Source organism: Danio aesculapii, chromosome 22 (genome assembly GCF_903798145.1).
Source record: "Danio aesculapii chromosome 22, fDanAes4.1, whole genome shotgun sequence".
NCBI classification, from domain to species: Eukaryota; Metazoa; Chordata; class Actinopteri; order Cypriniformes; family Danionidae; genus Danio; species Danio aesculapii.
Window position 1 is genome coordinate 14,748,364 of NC_079456.1, and position 20,440 is coordinate 14,768,803.

The 20,440-nt window shown below is 37.0% G+C and overlaps 2 protein-coding genes across 2 annotated transcripts; one reads left to right on the plus strand and one right to left on the minus strand.

Moving 5' to 3' along the window:
• Window positions 1-1,668: 1,668 nt before the first annotated feature.
• bzw1a (basic leucine zipper and W2 domains 1a) lies at window positions 1,669-9,110 on the plus strand. The gene is made up of 12 exons (XM_056447540.1): window positions 1,669-1,778; window positions 2,493-2,565; window positions 3,482-3,658; window positions 3,974-4,068; window positions 4,195-4,260; window positions 4,378-4,513; window positions 4,596-4,705; window positions 7,284-7,454; window positions 7,549-7,695; window positions 7,929-8,067; window positions 8,207-8,329; window positions 8,408-9,110. Exons 2-12 carry the CDS (start codon window positions 2,502-2,504, stop codon window positions 8,437-8,439), a joined length of 1,260 nt encoding a protein of 419 aa, XP_056303515.1. The 5' UTR covers window positions 1,669-1,778; window positions 2,493-2,501; the 3' UTR covers window positions 8,440-9,110.
• Window positions 9,111-9,215: 105 nt separating this feature from the next.
• On the minus strand, window positions 9,216-11,798 carry si:ch211-246m6.4 (transcription factor 15). The gene is made up of 2 exons (XM_056447541.1): window positions 11,092-11,798; window positions 9,216-10,873 (listed from the first exon to the last, which is right to left on the minus strand). The coding sequence occupies exons 1-2, from the start codon at window positions 11,638-11,640 to the stop codon at window positions 10,841-10,843; spliced, it is 582 nt and encodes a 193-aa protein (XP_056303516.1). The 5' UTR covers window positions 11,641-11,798; the 3' UTR covers window positions 9,216-10,840.
• Between the last annotated feature and the right edge of the window lie 8,642 nt (window positions 11,799-20,440).

Below are 20,440 nucleotides of genomic sequence, written 5' to 3' on the forward strand. Positions count from 1 at the left end.
GTGCTTTGAGTGTGACATTGCATTTATAACATAGTTTGATGGCACAAGTGTAAAAAAAAAAAAAAAAAAAATGTCTTAAAAACCCTTGAGGAACTACTTCCTTCAGCTACAGATTTACATCTGAAGTTGATCGTAGGCTATAACTGTTGATCAATTTTAAAATGTCCCGTTAGGACTAGTCTGAATTATTTTATTGTATTATGTAGAGCAGGGGTGTCCAAACTCAGTCCTGAAGGACCAGTCTCCTGCAGAGTTTAGCTTCAACCACAATTTGAAACACCTGATCCTGCTAACCAAGCTCTATATATACTAAAAACTTCCAAGCAGGTGTGTTGAGGCAAGTTGAAGCTAAACTCTGCAGCACACCAGTCCTCCAGGACCAAGTTTGGGCACAGAGTATTGTAATGGCTTATTAATAATAAAACAGGGTGTTGCTCACATATGATCTTAACACTTAACGTCATAAAACAACATCAGTCAAACTTTAAGGTACAATTCTCACTATTGACAAGCTATTTTTTTTTTTTTTTTTTTGCTTCAATACACTCATAATTTGCTGCTTGTTAATAGTTGGTAGTTTTAAGTATTAGCTAGGATTAGGGATATTAAGAAGGCTAATTGAGGCTAAAGCCCACCTAACACAGCGACGCGGTTCACAATCAGTGTTATTTTTGGATTAGTCTGTTTTTCAGGTGTCTTTAGCTTAAATGAGATTTAAGGAGGAAACAATGGTGTTTAAACCTCATGGTATGACATTTCTACCCATCGAACACTTATTATGGACTATTATTCAGCTATCCCTAAAGCATACTGTCTGAGAGATGGCATATGGTCCAATTGACAATATAGGGTGAATGGATAGGACATTTCTGCCTCTAAGAGGAGGAAGAATGATGCAAGTGAAGTGTGTTTGGTGTGTTCATCTGTTGGTGTAGTGAACTGAGAACCATTTTGTAAGCGCATGAAAGAGAGAGAAGAGTATTATAATGATGTATACTCATATTGTTATGTAAATTAAATATATAATATTATAAGACGTGTACTATATAATATAAAATAAACTATTAATATTGCTGATGTAGCAATGGCAAGTGGACCTGTACATCATTCAAATATATTTTTCAAATTATATATATATATATATATATATATATATATATATATATATATATATATATGAAATTCATTTGTGACATGGTGAAATCATTAAGTCATATTATTTTATACGTTTATATTTAGTATATAATCTAAAATGAAAAACGGTTTGTGTGTTGACCTCACAAAAAAAACTTTTTATAGCTTGCCCTTTGGTGATAAGCTTCTGTAGCCAAAACAAATTCCTTGTGTGTGTGAAGCACACTTGGCAATAAAACTGATTCTGATTCTGATTCTGATAAAGAAATCACACCCCTCTTTACAATGGTATGAGCAGATTCCGGATTACGAATCACTGTCAGCAGGTAGGGGAGATCTTTTTACTGTTGCGCAAATGTGTATTGACGCGAGCATAGCTTTGACTGTTTAATGCTGTTTTACGTTTTTATTTACGAATAATAAGTTTTAGATGTACAAATAACGCTATTTCATTAGTATAAAACATTTGAACCCCCGCAATTTCCTGTAATAGACTGGTCCATTGTTTTTTGCACAGTTCTTCTTCTGCGCAGGCGCAGCAGTCTCTTACCATCCGGGAGAGTTTTGTGTGTCGGGTACGGACCTGCCATTGTCTTGCTTTGTTCTTGGGTTCAAAAAGCCGTTTTTTATCTGCATTCATTTCGGTAAGACGTTCGTACCTTTTGTATATATGTATTAAAAGTGTACGTCTTAATGTTGAGTTGTTATGAATTCGTGTTTTTGAAGGATGCCAGTTTTTTGGACTCACGTTTGTGATCAGCTGTTTAAATCATGATGGCGGAGCTCGCCACATGAAAACGAATAAATATAAACGATAAAATCTTCATTAGCTTCATTTTGACGTCGTATATTTTTCAATTGTTTGCTGTTCGTTAATTTTAATTTGAAATCTTTAAAAACGGTGATTTATTTGTGGTTTTTAAACATTAGTTAACATTAGGCCTCGTTCTAGCCGGTTAGCTTAGCGCGACACCGGCGCATGAGTTGCGGTTTGACGCTAAACGTTTTCTTAAATTATACTTGAATGCTTTTTTATACTTTGGGACACCAGTTTCTGTTAAGAATGTTTATATAATACAAATTTGGTAGCGAGACAACATGAAGTAAGCTTACGCTTTCCATTAGTTGGTCATTTAACCTTACAGGTTTAGCGTTAACTGGATATGTGAGTATGTAATGTTTTATTAAAGTGGTTATGGGGTTTATTCATGTTAATAACATAATGTATACATTTTAATTTTGACATCTTATTTGGTGGTTTATGTTAGGTTTGGAAATGACGTACGTTATCCTGCCACATCCCCATGTGGTTTTTGTGCACTTTCTTGATATTCACTATTATTTTCTTATTTTTATAGGTGTCTTTTATGAATAATCAAAAGCAGCAAAAGCCAACGCTTACCGGCCAGCGTTTTAAAACTCGGAAAAGAGGTAAGCAACCAAAGAAGCATTAGACCTTTTGATGTTACATTTAAAAAAAAAAAAAAAACCTGATGGTTCACTTCAATAAAACGTGTTTGCCATTTTTAGAACACAACGATAATCAATGTGTTTCCCAATGGCACTGTCAGAAAAAGCTATTTTGTGGTCAAAAATTGTTGCAATGGATCCAAATGGAAAGTTTAATTTGGTTAAACTTTGGCCAAAGGGGAATCATGCAGTGGAAAAAAAATAAAGTAATATATTAAGGCTGCACAATATTGGAAAAATAAATTGTGACATGAATATAAATTCACAAGATGACAAGTAAATCTAATCAGAAAGAATTCGTAATTTTTACATTGTTGTTAGGAATTATGAAACCTGCGTAAAATATACAACTATATAAAAAGCTTTGGTCAAAAACGCTTCCATTAGTTGGTCGTTTAACGTTACAGGTTTAGCGTTAACTGAATGTGAGTATGTAACCTGTTATTAATAAATTAGGTTATGTGGTTTGTTCGTGTTAATAACATATAATATATACATTTTAATTTTGACATCTTATTTGGTGGCTTATGTTAGTTTTGGAAATGACGTATGTTATCCTGCCACATCAAATGTAAAAAGGCACCATATACTCTTCGTTGTATAAAAGCACAATATTTGTTAAATTGGCAAACTTTAATTTATTATGGCCAAATGGTTTAAACTCACTTGAAAAATTAGTAACAAGCCTCAAACGCATCCAAAAAAAACATTTCGCACATCTTTGAACCTATTACGTTAGGTCCTGTTAATTTAATCCCAACATGACAATGTGATTCTTGCAGATTGCAAGATCAATGCTGAAATGATGTATCGTGCAGCCTTGATTAATTTTTGCCACCCATTATATATGTTATTATATTATTATGTTTTCTTGCAGATGAAAAGGAGAGATTTGACCCTTCTCAGTTTCAAGAAAGTATTGTTCAAGGCTTGAACCAAACTGGCACTGATTTGGAAGCGGTTGCAAAGTTTCTTGATGCCTCCGGCGCCAAGCTCGACTACCGTCGGTATGCTGAGACACTCTTCGACATCCTGGTGGCTGGAGGAATGCTGGGTAAGCTGCCGTTTATGGCTCTATTATGGACTACATTAAAGGGATGGATCATACAAAAATGCAAATTTACTTCAATCAGAGTTGTAAACGTTTCTTCTGTTGAACAAACAAGATATTATGAACAATGTTGGATAGCAATTGACATCTATAGTAGGAACAAAACTTGCTATAATTGTCAGTCAGTGCTGTTTTTCAGTATTTCTTTGTAAGTCAAATTGCTTTAGAACAATTAGAGTAAATTAGCAGTTAATTTTTTATTTAACTTATAAGTGAATAAACATTTTAAAATAAACATGTTTGTTTTTAAATTGTCAGCCCCGGGAGGGACTCTTTCTGATGACTTGACCCGTACGGAGTACTGCCTCTTCACGGCAAGTGAAGACCTGGAGACCATGCAGGCTTACGCTCAGGTATCCACCATTCAATCCTGCCTATATGGAGAATAGTCTCGGATTACGGAGCTTGTTTTACATTAATATTACTACTGCACACATTAGCTTCCATTTTTCATGTGTGAACATGTTTGGCTTCTGTAGGTTTTTAACAAGCTGATCAGGCGTTACAAGTACCTGGAGAAAGGGTTTGAAGAGGAGATTAAGAAGGTAAGCAAAGTTGTTGAACTAAGGATTATAGCATATTTGTTAGGCAAACAAAGTCCTGTGTTGTGCATCTGGAAAGTCCCATGATCTCCTCACTTGTTTTTTTGTTTTAATTCACAGCTGCTGCTGTTTTTAAAAGGGTTCACTGAGTCTGAGAGGAATAAATTGGCCATGCTTACCGGAATCCTGCTGGCCAATGGCAATATATCCGCCTCCATCCTGAACAGCCTCTTTAATGAGAACTTGGTTAAGGAAGGTAATGACAGACTTGGTTTAGTGTTAGGCTAGCTTTCAGAGTGAGGAATTGATAAACTAACTCGTGCTCTGTTTTATTGCAGGTGTTTCTGCTGCCTTCGCTGTGAAACTGTTCAAATCTTGGATCAATGAAAGAGACATCAACTCAGTTGCTGCTAGCCTGCGTAAAGTTGGCATGGACAACAGGCTGATGGTAAATGTCATGCTGCAGACTCAATTGAAGCAACACTTAAATCTCAAATGTTCAAAATATTTGCTTTATTTCAGTTGTAAAACTGGTTAAGTAAATGCCAATTTAAATGTGTGAACAAACAGGTTTGGAACACTTTTTTTTTTTTTTTTTTTTTTTTTTTTTTTTTTTTTTTTCCTGCTGTCGAAAAAGATAATTTGAAGTAGGTTGTGAACTGGTAGCCATTGACCTCAATAATATAAGTACAATCTTTTGGGACAATCTGATTCTGGGGGTCACTCTTCTGAATAGCTTTGTTCCTGTTCTGCTGTCCATTTTTATTTTAATCAGAGTTAAAGTTTTCTAAGCATTTGTTTACAAATTGGAATCTCTGTATAACCGTACTGTCATCTTAATCACTTATTTTTGAAGAATTTTTCAGAATGGACAAGCACTGCATGTTACAAAGCGATTATGAATAACATGCATTTATATTAATTTCCCCACAAGATTATCACAATTTGCTAATAACCTTATGAAAATGTACAGCTGAAGTCCATTATTAGCTGTCTTGTGAAACTATCAATGATTACGTTTACATGGACATCAGTGATCGAATTATTTGCTTTAATCTAATTAATAGAATAATAAGACTAAGGTGTTTACATGAGTTGCTTTGAGTGTTTCTTTCCTGAACCTGTTTTACATGTTAAAGCACATAATTCGATTAACGTCATCACGTCACCACGCTATCCGCATTTCCTCCAGAGTTTCATGTAATTTCAGGCGTTTCATTTTTAATTTCTCGACTTTAGCTGCAGTTTGGCATTTTCACTTTCATTCACGAACATTTTTATGCACACTCTCTGATAAACAAGATATTGGATGCGAGTATGAACTGCTGGAGGAGTGTTTTAATGGAAGTTCATACCGCATGCTAAATGGAAGAAAAGAAAATAAAACTCTGCATTTCACAGTGCAGGTGTCTGTGGTCTGCACTGACTCATAGGTGCAGAGAGTGTCAAACAGCCGTGTGTGGACTATCCTATCGCAAAATGCGAAAAGTCCTACATGACGGTAATAATTTGATGTGTATACATGTCTGTAATACACTTCAATTCTGCGACTAAAGTCTGCATACTCAACACTTAATTCGATTTCTCTTTAGTTCGATTATGACCGTAATCTGATTAAATTAATCAAATCGCAGTTAACATGGTAGACTCTTAATCAGAGTATTGTCTTAATCTCATTAAAATCGGGTTATTGGTGTCCATGTAAACATAGTCATTGTTTTTCAAATATTTTCCAAGTACTGTTAAACAGATTTGCCAACACATTTTAAACTTAATACTTTGTAATTACTTCTAACAAATTTTTTTCTGATAACAGTAATATTTTACTAGTTATTTTGCAAGATACAAGTATTTGGCTTAAATCATTAAGCAAGCTTTAAAACCGAGTAATGCTTCATTAGTTTGCAGCACAGTGCAGTAGGCCTGGTTCACTTTTGTTTTCAATCCACTTTGCAGAACAAACCTTGAGCTGCCATTCATAATGCACTGTGCGTTATGGTGACAACCTATCCTACCCATCTCCTTAGGTGATTTTTAAAACTGCTGGCACAACGGATAAGTAGTTTAGCACGTCATCACATCTATGATGACCTATGGTTTTGCTTTGTTTTTTCTTTTTGGAGGAATTCAGCCGCACAGCAGATCAGAAGGACTGCGCCTGTAATTATCCATCTGTCCAAATGAAGTGCATTATGCAGCATGCACATGTGCACCTATAAGTATTTGTCTGGTTAGAGCTCATGTCTGCACAAGCCCAAATCATCATGACCTAATTTGAATACGGAACTGATTCTATTGAGAATTGATCCAGAAACATTGTCAAGAATTGTGAACCAACTTTTCCTCTCACACCCCTACTATGGGTGTCAATGACTGCCAGTTTCCAACATTCTCCAAACACTTTGTGGTCGAGAGAAAAAACAAGGGTTTTGGTCCATTTAACTTAAGTTAATTTAAATTGTGTGCACTAACAGTTCCAAATTCTCTACTGATTTGGTATGCACATTTTAAAAGTAATGTAAATAAGTTCTTGGTGGTGTTCTTAGTGTCATTGTTTTAGACTTTTAAAAAATATATTTATCAAACTTGAAATAAAACCAATATGAAAACAAGTTAATTTAATGTGAATGTAAACTTCAATGTAAAATATATAACCTTAGTTTTCAGAACCGTTATTAGAATAACCTTGAAGTTACAGCTTAAACTCAGTATTTCAATGGCTGGTGGATTAAACAAAGCCTTGTTTGAGCCAGGTAATGAATAATGGGTCTTTCCAATTTTAGTTGAGTTTACTTCAATTTCGACTTGTTAGATTTACAGGAGACCCTATATTCAATAATGAAATCAACAGAGTAGGTTAAGTCAGTTGTGTGAATTTTTTATTTTTTTTTTAGTTCATGAAGCTGATTCTATTTTTTTTTTCCTCCATTTGGAGATTTTAAAATTCTTGCGTGCAATTCCTCATGTTTTAGTAATGATCAGTGTTTATGATTTAGTTTTGTTTTAAACCTGTCCACCTAAAACAGGAGCTGTTCCCTGCCAACAAGCGTAGCTGCGAACATTTCTCCAAATATTTCACCGACGCTGGGCTGAAGGAGCTCTCTGACTTCGCTCGCAACCAGCAGTCCATTGGAGCACGCAAGGAGCTTCAGAAAGAGCTGCAAGAGCAGATGTCCCGTGGCGAGACTCTCAAAGACGTAAGTTTAATTTGTTGAAGCACTATTAAAAACACAAAGCTTAAACACTTGACTAACGTTACTGACTCTGGAGGCTTACCTTATCTCTCCACAGATCATTGCCTATGTCCGTGAAGAGATGAAGAAAACTAGCATCTCCGAGCAGACAATGATCGGCATCGTGTGGACCAGTGTCATGAGCTCCGTCGAGTGGAATAAAAAGGAGGAGCTCGTCACAGAGCAAGCCATCAAACACTTGAAGGTATCCATTGTATTTATGTAAACATTTGCCCCCCAAAAACATTTTACTCACCCGCAAATGAGTTTCTTTATCGTTGAACGTTAAAGATATTTTGAAAACCATTGGCTTCCAGCTTTCAAATATCTTCATTCGACAGTAGTCAGACAGGTTTGGAACAAGTAAAGGGCGAATCTCTTTAATCGGCGCTACTTTTTGATTGAATGGTTACATGGTTCTGTTTGCTCACTTTCCAGCAATACAGCCCACTGCTGAAGGCCTTCACCTCACAGGGCCTGTCTGAGCTCACACTCCTGCTGAAGATCCAGGAGTACTGCTATGACAATATCCACTTCATGAAGGCCTTCCAGAAGATCGTGGTGCTTCTTTACAAAGGTGTTTTCAGTAGTTCATCTTTTTAATTCTATGGTCTGAAGTGTAAAGGCTTGATGTATTGTGCAAAAGATCTAGCCTGTACTGAGGCCATGTCTGCTTTGAAACTCATTTTTTTGTTTTCGTTTTTGACCTCTTGTAGCTGATGTTTTGAGCGAGGAGGTGATTTTGAAGTGGTACACAGAAGCCCACATGGCCAAAGGAAAGAGCGTCTTCCTTGAGCAGATGAAGAAGTTTGTAGAATGGCTGAAAAATGCAGAAGAGGGTGAGTTTTTATTCATTTCCCCTCTGATTATGTGACAAATGGGCCCGATAGTTAAAGTTTCCATGTGTTATCTTTCAGAGTCTGAATCTGAGGAAGAAGAGGGAGACTAAAATACCATGTCAGCAGAATGTTTTGTTACAGAAGTGCTTGTCTTTCTAATTTTTTTTCTTTTATTTCTTTTTGCCTTTTTTTTTTTTTTTTATTCTACCTCCTGTTTTTTCAAACCATAACATTTAGATGTCATTTAAGGGCTTTATAACAAATGGTTAATTTTAACAGACTTTTCTAATATTAAGGTTTACACTTAAGATAGCACAAAAGTTGTGGTCAACCTTTGTAATTATTTACTCACTCAAGGAACTTTTAAGTGTTGACACAGTTCAGACATCTTAAATTATTGTTCTAGTGATTCCTTTATGAATTGACATTCCATTGAATTAGATCAGGCTGCCTTGTTTGCTTTTAAGACGCCCTTTTCTATATGGTATTGATGCCTTCATGCCCTGTCATGATCAGTGTTCCACAAAGGGAAAAAATGGTCCACTTTGTCTCATCGTGATGTTATTGCCAAAGGGTTGAGTCCTTCTCCCATAACATCCATCGGCGTTCTGTTCCCTGCCTATCAAACTGTACAGCGCTGAAAACAATTTGCAGATCACCCTGTAAAGACCCTTAAATGACTCCCAACCTCTTCTATGATGTACCTCCATCTTATTTGTCACCAATTTCTTTAATCTGACAAACTAATTGACTTTTTTTAAGAAATAAAGATCTAGAAGTATGTTCCTGGCTTGTTTTAATTATTATTTTTAATTGCATTATCAGATTTGTTTTGAGTCATGTGTAGCTTCTTCCACCAGAGGGCATCTGAACCAGAATGCAGAGACTTTTTCAAAAATATTTTAATGATTTAAGTCATGAGTACAGACTTGTACAAAAATACCTGATCATTAAATAGCAGCTTGATGGTTTACATGTGCAAAGGACCTTTTTTGAAAATACAATTCAAGTATTAGAATATAACAGGCCAGTTTGTATCTCTTTTAAATGCTGAAGCAGGCCATATGTTGTATTTCAACCTTTAATATTTGGGTAAAAAGAGCAATTATTTACAAATTGTTGAAGCCTTATCTTACAGAATTTATAGTTCAATATGTGGTGCTTGGTAGTGCACATCTGTATTGAATACAAGAAAATGCAGTAAATGCAAGTCATTCTGCACAATCAGAAAAACCTACAAGCTGCTGTTTTGACGTGTGCAAGACGCAGGTAAACACTTTACATAGAAATGACTATGCTGTACATAAAGTTCACATCACAAGTAGAATCTGAAAATATTTCTTGTAATTACAATAAAGGTTAGGCTCAAATTCATCATAGCTATTTTATGTAAACGATGTATTTGGAGGTTGAGCAGGTGAAATTGTAGTGAGCTTGCTACATTACAAAAGCTTGTAAATCTGCAACTTGGGGCACATTTAGGGGTGTTTGCAACTTTATCTTAGAGCCCATGCTGATACAACCCCCACTAATGTTCAGAGTTATGAAAATGGTCTTTAATCTGGGAAAAGTGCTTGGCATAATTCTTGCTATTTGCGCCTTATGTGCAGGATTTGGGCATTTGTGCTCTATACAGACTCAAATCTGTGAAGTTGCCCTTCCAAGAGCAAGAAAAGGAACCCTGTCAAATGCCTACTTGCAGATGAAAAAAAAGTGATGTAATTGACAGACTAAGGGCACAATGTAACATGAACATGTTTTGCCAACAAGCATTTGCTCAGTGCAACCCTGAATACCCTTTTCCGAAGCACACTACAATCTCTGCAACCTTACGTCACCAAAGTGAACTCCTACTGGGTCATGACCCAGGGCTTGTTTTAGGGATTATGTGCCTTGTTCTCAAGACATGAAGATCATGTTCTCATCATGAAGTACTTCCACCTTTAACATTCAGTCATGTGCCGCTTGAACTTTCTTTTAAATATTTAGCATGCTTGCCCATCCCAAATGTTCATGCTGAGGATAGATTCTTGTTTACAGTCTCTTGAGAGCCATGTTGGGATCGTGGTCCATGCGTAGATGTGGAGACAAGAGGGAGGGGATGTGATTTTTGCCTGCTGTTGTACTGACAGGGACCACTGCAAACCGCAAGGTTTCGGTTACCATCATGTGACAGGCGAGGGGCAGACACAAGACTGTTTTTTTAAGGCAAGGGATGGTGTCGCTTACTATATCTGATACTGAAATAGCCTCCCACCAGGTGCAACTTTACACATATTCTCCGGTTACATTAACCAAAACAGTTGATAAGGTGGACACCCCTGCAGATGCAGGGGGAAAAAAAAGTGCAGATCCGATTCGTTTCATATCACTCATTTCGTCTGTCCTTGTAGACTTTTAAAAAAATAAACCATACAGCAAAACGTCTCTGTGCAAGGCAATGTCTCTTTACATGTAAACATTCAAAGGTTGAGAGCTCATACGTAGCAGCGGTCAGTCAGAGAACTGCTGTCATGCAGTTGTGTGCTTTTCCCCATCTCGCAGCTGCAGAAGTAGAGAATCATTTAAATGTGTTAGAATTTACACCCGCATAATTTTTCACCTATCAGATTGGTGTGAAATGCATAGGCATGCGATCTTGTATTTAAGCTACTTTGAGAACTGCAAATAAATAATTTTGCCAAGCAAGTGAATTACCCAATACATATGTTCCTGCCACTCCAATCCTTATAGAATCAACAGGCAACACTTTTAAGACTCACCATTTTCCTTTGGTTGCTCAGGCAGAAGGTGCAGATGGGTCGGACTGGTGGGGATTTGAGGTTGGCATTGCCTTGTAAGATGTTGTGATATTTCAGACAGGGTTGCCCGTCCCTGCAGTCCTCCCCTAACAAAAGCACATTGGCCAGGTGTGAAATATAGCTCGATGCCAATCGTAAAGTCTCGATTTTCGACAACTTCCTGTCGGCCGGCTCTGTTGGGATAAGGGTGCGCAGAGATGTGAAGGCAGTGTTGACGCTGTGAGTGCGGTCTCGCTCCCGGGCATTAGCTGCCTGACGTTGTTTGCTCACTCCTGCAAGTCTGCGGCTCCCTCGGCGTCTCCTGACCTCTCTATGGCCCCTCGTGGGGCTCCCAGCTCCAGTGGATTTCTCCGAGCTGTCACTGCCGCTGTCCAGATCATCAGGGTCTGAGGGCAAGCTCTGGGTATCATGTGCGGGATGTCCGTGAGCTAGCCCGTGCTCGCCTGTACTGGACTTCATGGCGTGCAGAGTTGTTGTGGGTAGTCCATGGCGTAGATGCTGGCTGCCCATGGTGCTTTAAGCTGAGTGAAAATAGCAGCCGGGGGCAGCTGCGTCTGATCCGGTGTCCAGAGATCTTCCGTGGCCCCGTGGCACTTCAGCATGCCATTTCTTGAATGACTGATCCCTTTCTGGATTTGACCGCCACCATGTGGCTGTGAAAAAGGATGGACAGGTGGAGCTGGGGGCCACCTGTCAAGCCCCAAAGAAGGAGGATGTATGAAGATATAAATAAATGCACGTACTTGCACATGCACAGGGATTTTTGTGTTTGTTACACCTTTGGGTTGTAATGTTTGACTACCAGGTCTCTTGGGTAACCTTGTACAGGGTGCCAGGATGGTAGATCTGCTTTCCCTCAGAAGGCTCACCTCAGCTTTTGGCCTTTCATTCTAGACACTTCATCCATTGTTGATGATATTTGCTCATATACTTGGTGCCTTAAAAATGTATTTATATTATGTAATTTATAATTAAGCAAGCATGTTCTGTTTGACCCAGCGCTAAATTTAGCTCAGAAAAGTTTACAGACAGAGACTGTTGTCGTTGCCTGTAAAATTCATATCACATGGGCTGTGGATCACACCAGGTCCAAAAGGAGAGCGAGAGAGATGCAGCTGGACGTATAGGGGGCACTGTTGCTAATTTGACCGAATGTAGCTCACAACACACATTTCAGGGCCTGGAGATTCACTGTCCTGCACATTTATGCTTGGTCATTTTCAATCTAATGCAACTATATGCCAATGAAGGTCTGAGGGTTCCTACAAAGCTACAGGAAGATGAGTTTTTATCATGGTTGGATCAAACTCTGCAGGACCGAACTTGGTCAACCCTGACCTACTTAAAATGCAAGCAAATAGAAGGACGGCGAAGAGTTCCTTTCCTCAATCTTCCATTGTTGTTAAGTATTTAAAGCTGTGCTTTTAGATGAGCTTAACATTACTGTCCCAAAGATTATTATTATTTTTTTTGATCAGCTTCATCAAGAACCATAACTGATCTCCAAGGTAAAGTCTATCCCTGGGATCTACAGCTAGCGTTAGCAAATAGGTCTCCGCATTAGCACTGTATAAGGTGCTCTCACTTTCCAGCTGCCCTCCTGTTTCTCTTTAATGCCCTGTCTGACTGAACGGCCCAGGTGTTTTCCTGTCTCCCATATTCACGTCCCTCTTTAGATGCAGTAAAAATATCAGTAAGTGTTCACTACACCTATGTTGCGTTGCTGCTTGTTTTATGCTAGTACAACCCTTTTAGGCTATTAAGAACCATTTTATCTTTAGAATTTATGGTTTATTTCAGGATATCCAATCCTCCTCCTGAGGGCCATCATCCTGCTGAACTCCAACCAAGTTCAAAAGACTTCCCTTGAGGTTTAATTTAACTGTATATTACTTGATTAAATAAACTTTGCAGGAGATGTCATGGTGGTGCAGTGGGTAACATGATCGCCTCACAGCAAGGTCTCAAAACCCGTTCAAACCCTGGCTTTGTCATTTGACATTTCTGTGTGGAGTTTGCATGTTCTCCCTGTATTCGTGTGGGTTTCCTCCAGGTTCTCCGGAGGAAGGACACGCGGTACAGGTGAATTGAATAATCTAAAATGGCCGTAGTGTATGAGCATTTCCCAGTGATAAGTTGCAGTTGGAAGGGCATCCGCTGTATAAAACATATGCTTGATAAGTTGGTGGTTGATTCCGCTGTGGTGTGACCCCTGATTGATAAAGGGACTAAGCCGAAAAGAAAATGAATGAACTTTGTAGGGTCATGGCTCTCAAGAAACAGGTTTAGTTTCTTTCCTCTAGTTTAATTAGACCAAGGGTAACCAAGTTAGATCATGGGGAGCAACAGTCCTGCAGGGTTTTGATCAATCCTTCATTAGGTTTCTAGTAACCTTTAACTCCTGATGAGTGTCCTCTCTGTAGACCACCTTTAGAAGCAGGTGTTCACCTCACCTGTACTGCCTTGCTTTTTGTTTTAGACTTGTTGGTTAGTGGTTTTGAATGCCTTTGGGCTATTAAGTTTGATGGCAATAATAAGGGCTGGAGTGCAACTCTGCAAGACTGAAAACAGCACAAGTAAGACTTAGCATACTATGTGTATATGTTTGGTATTCACCACTAGATGTCAGTAACACACCACTGAAGATTTTTCTTCCAGCATTCAAGCCAAGAAACAAGTAATTTTTCCATGTAAATGCTAAAGAATTGGTTATAAGAGAACTAATTACACTTGTAGGTGGGGGATTGTAATTATATTACATATAGTCATGTTTTAACGCATGGAACTTTGACAGGACTCTATTTAAACCTAAATTGCCACTGATGACCTTTTAGACACTACAGGCAAGTTTGATCCAAACTAGTTAACTGTTAAAATCATACATTCACATGCCAACTGTTCACTAATTTGTTTAACCCTTTAAGCTCTTCTGACTTGCCAAGTTCACGCGTGCACATTCACCCAATAGATGAGCCGCCTGTGGCCCAAACATACGCTCTGCCGGGTTTGTTGTTTATCCTGACAGCATCGCTTCTAATCTTTAAGAGCGCCTGCTGGGATGCAAAACAAAGATACGCCATTATAATCCTCCATGAGTTTGCTTGGCGCTTAAATTTGCAGGTGAAAGCTCCTGGTAAGTTGCGAAAGTCGGGCATCGGCTTACAGCAACGGTTTCCTGGATACTGGCATTCGTAGAAGCAAGCGGAGCATAAAACAAGTCATATTTTTCATTGAACGGTTTTGCAGCTCCAAGTTTACATAGTCAATATGACATAGTTTACACTCCGGTTCCAGTCGAATGAAGGTGAGTGCCAATTAGCATTTTAAAGGCCTAATTTCCTGTGGAGCAAGATTATAAAGCTCTGCGCGCACCTTTTAAGCACCTGTTTTAAAACTCTGCTGGAAAGAGTGTGATTAGATTGCCAAATTAGAACACTACAACAAAAACGAACAGTCTCTGCTAGTTTTCTCTCCCGGGTTTTTGGAGTGCTCTTAAATACAGGTCATCACACAAAGGACACCTACACAGGGATTGCCACACTTTAAAAGTAACAAATCTTTTTTTGAAACCAAGCCATAAAACATAATCCAAGTGCTAAGGGCAATTGCAAACCATATCTGATGCTGGTCTACTGCACAAGTGCCAAGATACCATTAGCATCTTGTTATGCAGTACATTTTCATGTCTTCCATCTTAAAGAGTGTCTTAATATATTAAATCAAGAATTAGATTAACGCTTGTAAATCATATTACTAAATTTCATGAGGGGATGAATTTGAAATTATTTCACTACACTGGTTTGAGTGGATGTTGCCATTTATTGCCCGCTGTCATATGCAACGTCTAAAATGTTTAAGGTCTTTTATTTTTAACATCCACTTAAGCGAGGGCGTCTAAACCTGCTCCTGACCCCTGCCCTTTAGTAAGGCTCCTACCTTACTAATAACCACTATTCAATAGTGATCGGCAAAGCTTTAAAATGTTATGAAACCGTCTCTACAGTGACACCTAGCGGTAATTTTTTTATGTAATACTCTGGACCAGCTTCAGCAATGAAACAGTTGAGTAAATTGAGGTAGTATACGCCATGTCGTAAAATTGAGGTTTCAAATGATTTAATTAAAGTGGTGACAGTTCCTGACTAGCATACAGAAATAATGGTTTCGAATCCAGACAGATGTTAATTTATAAATGCTCGTTCTTGTAGCGTGTTTTTGCTTTAACATTGGTCTGACATCTGAATGACCACTTTGTGAATAAATATGTCTCATTTTGATTATAAAGAATTAACATTATTAAAATACATCAAGTCATAATTTCAGAGTATTTCTACAAGTTGGGAATTGAACTCGGGACATTTGCAGCACGGTTACTCTGTGCATATGGATAGTTCACTAGGCTGAATGAAATAGCAACGCAATTTCACGCAATTCGTAACTTTTTGATTTAGTGGCTAATTCGTATAATCTAATTTGTACAATTTGCTCATCACCCAATGACGGGTGGGTATAGGGTCGGGGTTGGGTGCCACGCCTTCTTTTAAAAATCGTACATTTTCAAACGACTGAACTTATACAAATTCACACGAATTAGCCACTAAACTATCAAAAATACTTACGGTTTCTCGTGAGATCAGGCTGGATATAGAGGTTTATTTCCAACTCTGTCGGACAAACACAGATTTGCCAGGTCTCGAAACGCTTCTGAAATGACCGATGCTTTGAATTGCTTTAGTCATATGACTTAGGCCCCGTTTACATTGCCAGTTAAATGTGACCCAACTCCGATTTTTTGCTCATATGTGACACAGATCAGATTGCATGCATTCGGATATTCGGATTGATCAGACACACATCAAAACGCATGCATTCGGATATTCAAAGATTGGTTTCAGGCCTCCTCCCTATGTGGAAATAAATCAGATATAAATCGGATGTGTGACAATGCGACTATCATGTACACAGGCAGATCCGATTTATTGGGGCGTTACGTTTTTTCCGTTATTAAACTTGCGACAATGTGGTACTTCTCAGCGGTTTAATAACATAAAAGGAAGAGCATGTGTGAAGACGCTGACATGGTAAACAACAACAACAAAGGAAACATGGAGGAGGAAAGAGGTCAGTGGTCCCACAGTGGTCATGTCGGCAAGTTGAGTCAGTGGAGGACACCATATATAAACCATAGGCGCAAGCTGCGATGACGGCCTTTTCCCTCCCCCTCAAAATTATTTCAAAGTTGGGCGAACTTCGCATATTTCGCAGAGCTAAAAGCAAGACAATTTCTTTCAAACTTGGCTAGTGGGGCGCAGATGCTAGAATCTGCCTTTATGCATGCATGACGTCGTAAACTGTACGGCAAGTGTAAACACATGAATTGCATATAAACGTGTAAACGGACAGGCAAAAAAATCAGATATAGGCAACAAATCGGAACTGGGCATCAAGACCTGACAGGGTAAACGGAAACTGTTAAGAAACACTTGCACTTCGGGATCTCGACACTATGTTGAAACATCAGTTTTACGTCAGCCATCCCTACTATTCAATGGTCTTTAAACGCAGTAAAAACAATAGTTTTAGAAACTCTCTAGATGCAGGCCCCTAATTTTAAAACTTAGGTCTTTAAGTTTTGATGTAAAAAATTTACCAAAAGATTATCTTATGCACTGACGCATATTCAACTACAAGCTTACAGTGGATTGCATGAAAGTGACGTTTTAAGCTGAAAAAGACTTTTGCATGTTCTTAGTTCCTAGAACTATTTGCAAAAGTATCCAGATTTTGGCATGTTCACCACAGGACATGGGACCTCAGAAAACGTGCAGAAACTATTGTAAATTTGTTCAAAGATAATTTCGCAAAAGTGCGATGCTATTGTCATGTCATCATGCCAACGTTAACAACACCATACTTCAGGAATTTGCATAAATTTGGAGAGAAGTGATGGAACGGCCATCAGGACGTATTAATGAATAATTAAATGCAATCTCTGGTGATTTCTGGTTGTTTTAATTTGTGCCACTCAAAAGTTATAGCTACGTAACAGGAACAGAACAAAAGGTAGAAAAAGAGAGACCATATAATGAGGTAAAGAAACGTATGGCGGTCTGGCCCAGATGAGAGACACACTTCATGCTTTCATTTCTCCTGTTCGACTGGAGAATCTTATGAGGGTCTCTCTAGTGCCCTTGCTGACCATTAAAGGCAACTAATTGGAGTCCAGGGACAGACAGCTCTGAGGGCTACCGAAACATTTCAAAGAAAAGAGTTCCCAGAGAAGATCTCTATAAGAAAAAAAAGAGAGAAGGAAATACTGCTGCAGTTTTGGACCCAACTCCACTATGTACCTTCTTACTACTCCGACTCAAGGGAAATAAGAAGGGGGAAAAAGCGAGAAAGAAGTCTGAGGTGATGGGTTTCTGGGAGATATGGTTTACTCTGAGTCATCATGCTTGAAAGATTTGATCTGTGGCCAGAAAACTGCTCTCCTTTCTTCTCAGCTTTTCCCTTTTCTCTTCTAATCCCTCTGCGTTTGGGTCTTCAGAGACTGCATGGACTATAGCAATTCGGATTTAGCAGATTTGTACACATAAATTTGTAGCTACGTGAACTGCCTCTTAAATGCTGCTAATCGGATTGTCGCAGACTAGAACAAAGCTGCTGCTTTCTTTTATTTAACAAAAATCTGACATAATGTACGGTTAGCCAGTCATTATAACGCCAAATAAACCCAGGCAGGGTGACTTGACATTAAACGCAGCTCGTTTATCACCAGATAAGTTACTTCACAAAAGTAATTAATTACTAATTTGATCATTAAAATTGTATTTAAATTACGTATCTAACTACTATGTCTGAAAAGTCATTTAAATACTTGACAAATATTACATTTAATCTGTGTAAATCTCAACGCATAATCTGAGTCAAATTAGCATATTATTTTAAGAATTTTATCTTAATTTATAATAACTAATACTTCATAACTAATACTAGTCTTAAAAATGGGTGACTAATTTAACTTGTGTAGGCAAGCTAATCTACAATTTTAGTTTTACTTTATTTGTTTTCGAAACCAACGTACAACTCCAAGATGACAACTATGATTAGCTTATGCTAATCTGCAATTCAATGCTAACATATTTACCACAAATCAACAAGGTTAAGCTACAAGTTTACAGGTCTGTCCACTTTAAGTTCTGTTTCATCCTGTGCTTTTGTCTTTACTATTTCTTGTTCTTTAAAAGCAATTTCGACACCATTTTTAGTGCAATCTGCAGCAGTACCCTCAGTAGCTAATTGCTATCATATATAGGTAAAAAAAATTAAAAATAAAATCACACTTAATTTCTTGTGTCAAGTTCAAACAATAGGTCCATTAATGCTCATAATCCTACAATATGACCTCTAAACAAGCGAAAAGTGATTATATAGTATTAAGTGGACAATCAGTTTAAATGCTTGGCCTAATACTAGCATTAATCTGTGTAAGTCTCGACAAAGACCATAGAAATGAAATTTGAGTCAAACATGGAATTTTAGCTTTATTTAAAATAACTAATACTTCAGAAAAGCATGAACAGGTTCAAAGTAATGATACCCTATTTCATACATACAATAATATTGTAATTTATTTCTGAGTCAATTCATTGCTTGTTAAGCGTGTGGAATTTTCAGACAAATGTAACCTTCTTAGTTTACAAAATCTAATTATTCTAATAAATATATCGATATAATAAAACAATATATATATATATATATATATATATATATATATATATATATATATATATATATATATATATATATATATATATATACTGAATCGATTTATATAAAAATGTTGAATTTATTTAAGGTATTTAAGGCAATATTTAAGTAATGGTTATTAAATTGTTAATCACTTACACTTTACTTTTTCAGGGAATACATTTTTTAATTTTAGTAACTAATTACTTTGTACCTAATGCTGTTTATCACTCTGAAAGGCTTATTTAATGCTAATGAGTTTTGTGTTTATCATTCTGGAATGGTTTATTTAGACTTAATAGATTTGAGGTAAGCTGAGGTGACTGATTTATTCTGTGTAGGCAAGCTAATCTACATTTTTATTTAATCATTTTTATCGAAACCAACCTACAATCAAAGATGACAACCTTGATTAGCTTGTGCTAATTCTAAAATATTTAGCTACAGTATGTATTTAGCTACAAGTTTACAGGTTTGTCCATTTTAACTTCCTTTTTATGATGTGCTCTTTTGTGTTTCTTACTAGTTACTTGTTCTCGAAAAGAAGTTTTGACACCATTTTGAGTGCAATCTGCAGCAGTACCATCAGTAGATAATCGCTAATCAGTCATTTCATTGTACTGTATAGGTAAAAAATCTCACTTAATTTCTTGTGTCAAGTTCAAACAATGGATCAATTGAAGCTAATAACCCCACAATAAAGCTCATAATCCTTCAATATGACCTCTAGAAAAGCAAAAAGGGATTATATAATATTAAGAGGACAATCAATGTAAATACTTGACATAATCCTATATTTAATCAGTGTAAACAGTCAAAACATGGAATTTTAGCTTTATTTATTTATTATTTAAGAAAAGCATGAAATGTTCAAAGTAATGATACCCTATTTCGTACATGCAATAATGTTGCAATTTATTTCTTTTTATTTATTATTTTTTTTAAGAGTGTGGAATTTTCAGACAAATTTAACGCTATTTAGTTTACAAAATCTAATTATTCTAATAAATATAGTGATATAACAAAAATAAAAGGAGTCTCTGAATCGATTTATATAAAAAGGTTGAATTTATTTGAGGTATTTAAGGCAATATAAGTAACATTATTAAGTTACTAAAAAAGTAATCACTTACACTAACTTTTGAGGGAATAAGTTATTGAAATTTTTAGTAACTAATTACTTCGTACCTAATGCTGTTTATCACTCTGAAAGGCTTATTTTATGCTAATGAGTTTTGTGTTTATCATTCTGGAATGGTTTATTTAGACATAATAGATTTGAGGTAGGGTGAGGTGACTAATTTGTGTAGGCAAGCTAATCTACATTTTTATTTAACTATTTTTATCGAAACCACCTTTCAAATAAAGATGGCAACCATTGATTAGCTTGTACTAATCTGCAATTCAATGCTAACATATTTAGCTACATCCTTTGTTCTTGTGTTTCTTACTAGTTACTTGTTCTTGAAAAGTAGTTTCGACGCTATTTTGAGTGGAGTCTGTAGTGGTGTGTATATATATATATATAGCTATTCGTTAATCAGTCATTTCATTGTATAGG

Excerpts from the sequence above, each read along its gene's own strand:
- bzw1a (XM_056447540.1), top strand. The coding sequence starts at position 2,502 with ATGAATAATCAAAAGCAGCAAAAGCCAACGCTTACCGGCCAGCGTTTT. Across the intron at positions 4,261-4,377 it reads TTGAAGAGGAGATTAAGAAG|CTGCTGCTGTTTTTAAAAGG; the intron begins GTAAGCAAAGTT and ends TTTAATTCACAG. Across the intron at positions 4,706-7,283 it reads GCATGGACAACAGGCTGATG|GAGCTGTTCCCTGCCAACAA; the intron begins GTAAATGTCATG and ends CACCTAAAACAG.
- si:ch211-246m6.4 (XM_056447541.1), bottom strand. The coding sequence starts at position 11,640 with ATGGGCAGCCAGCATCTACGCCATGGACTACCCACAACAACTCTGCAC. Across the intron at positions 10,874-11,091 it reads TGAGCAACCAAAGGAAAATG|CTGCGAGATGGGGAAAAGCA; the intron begins GTGAGTCTTAAA and ends CTACTTCTGCAG.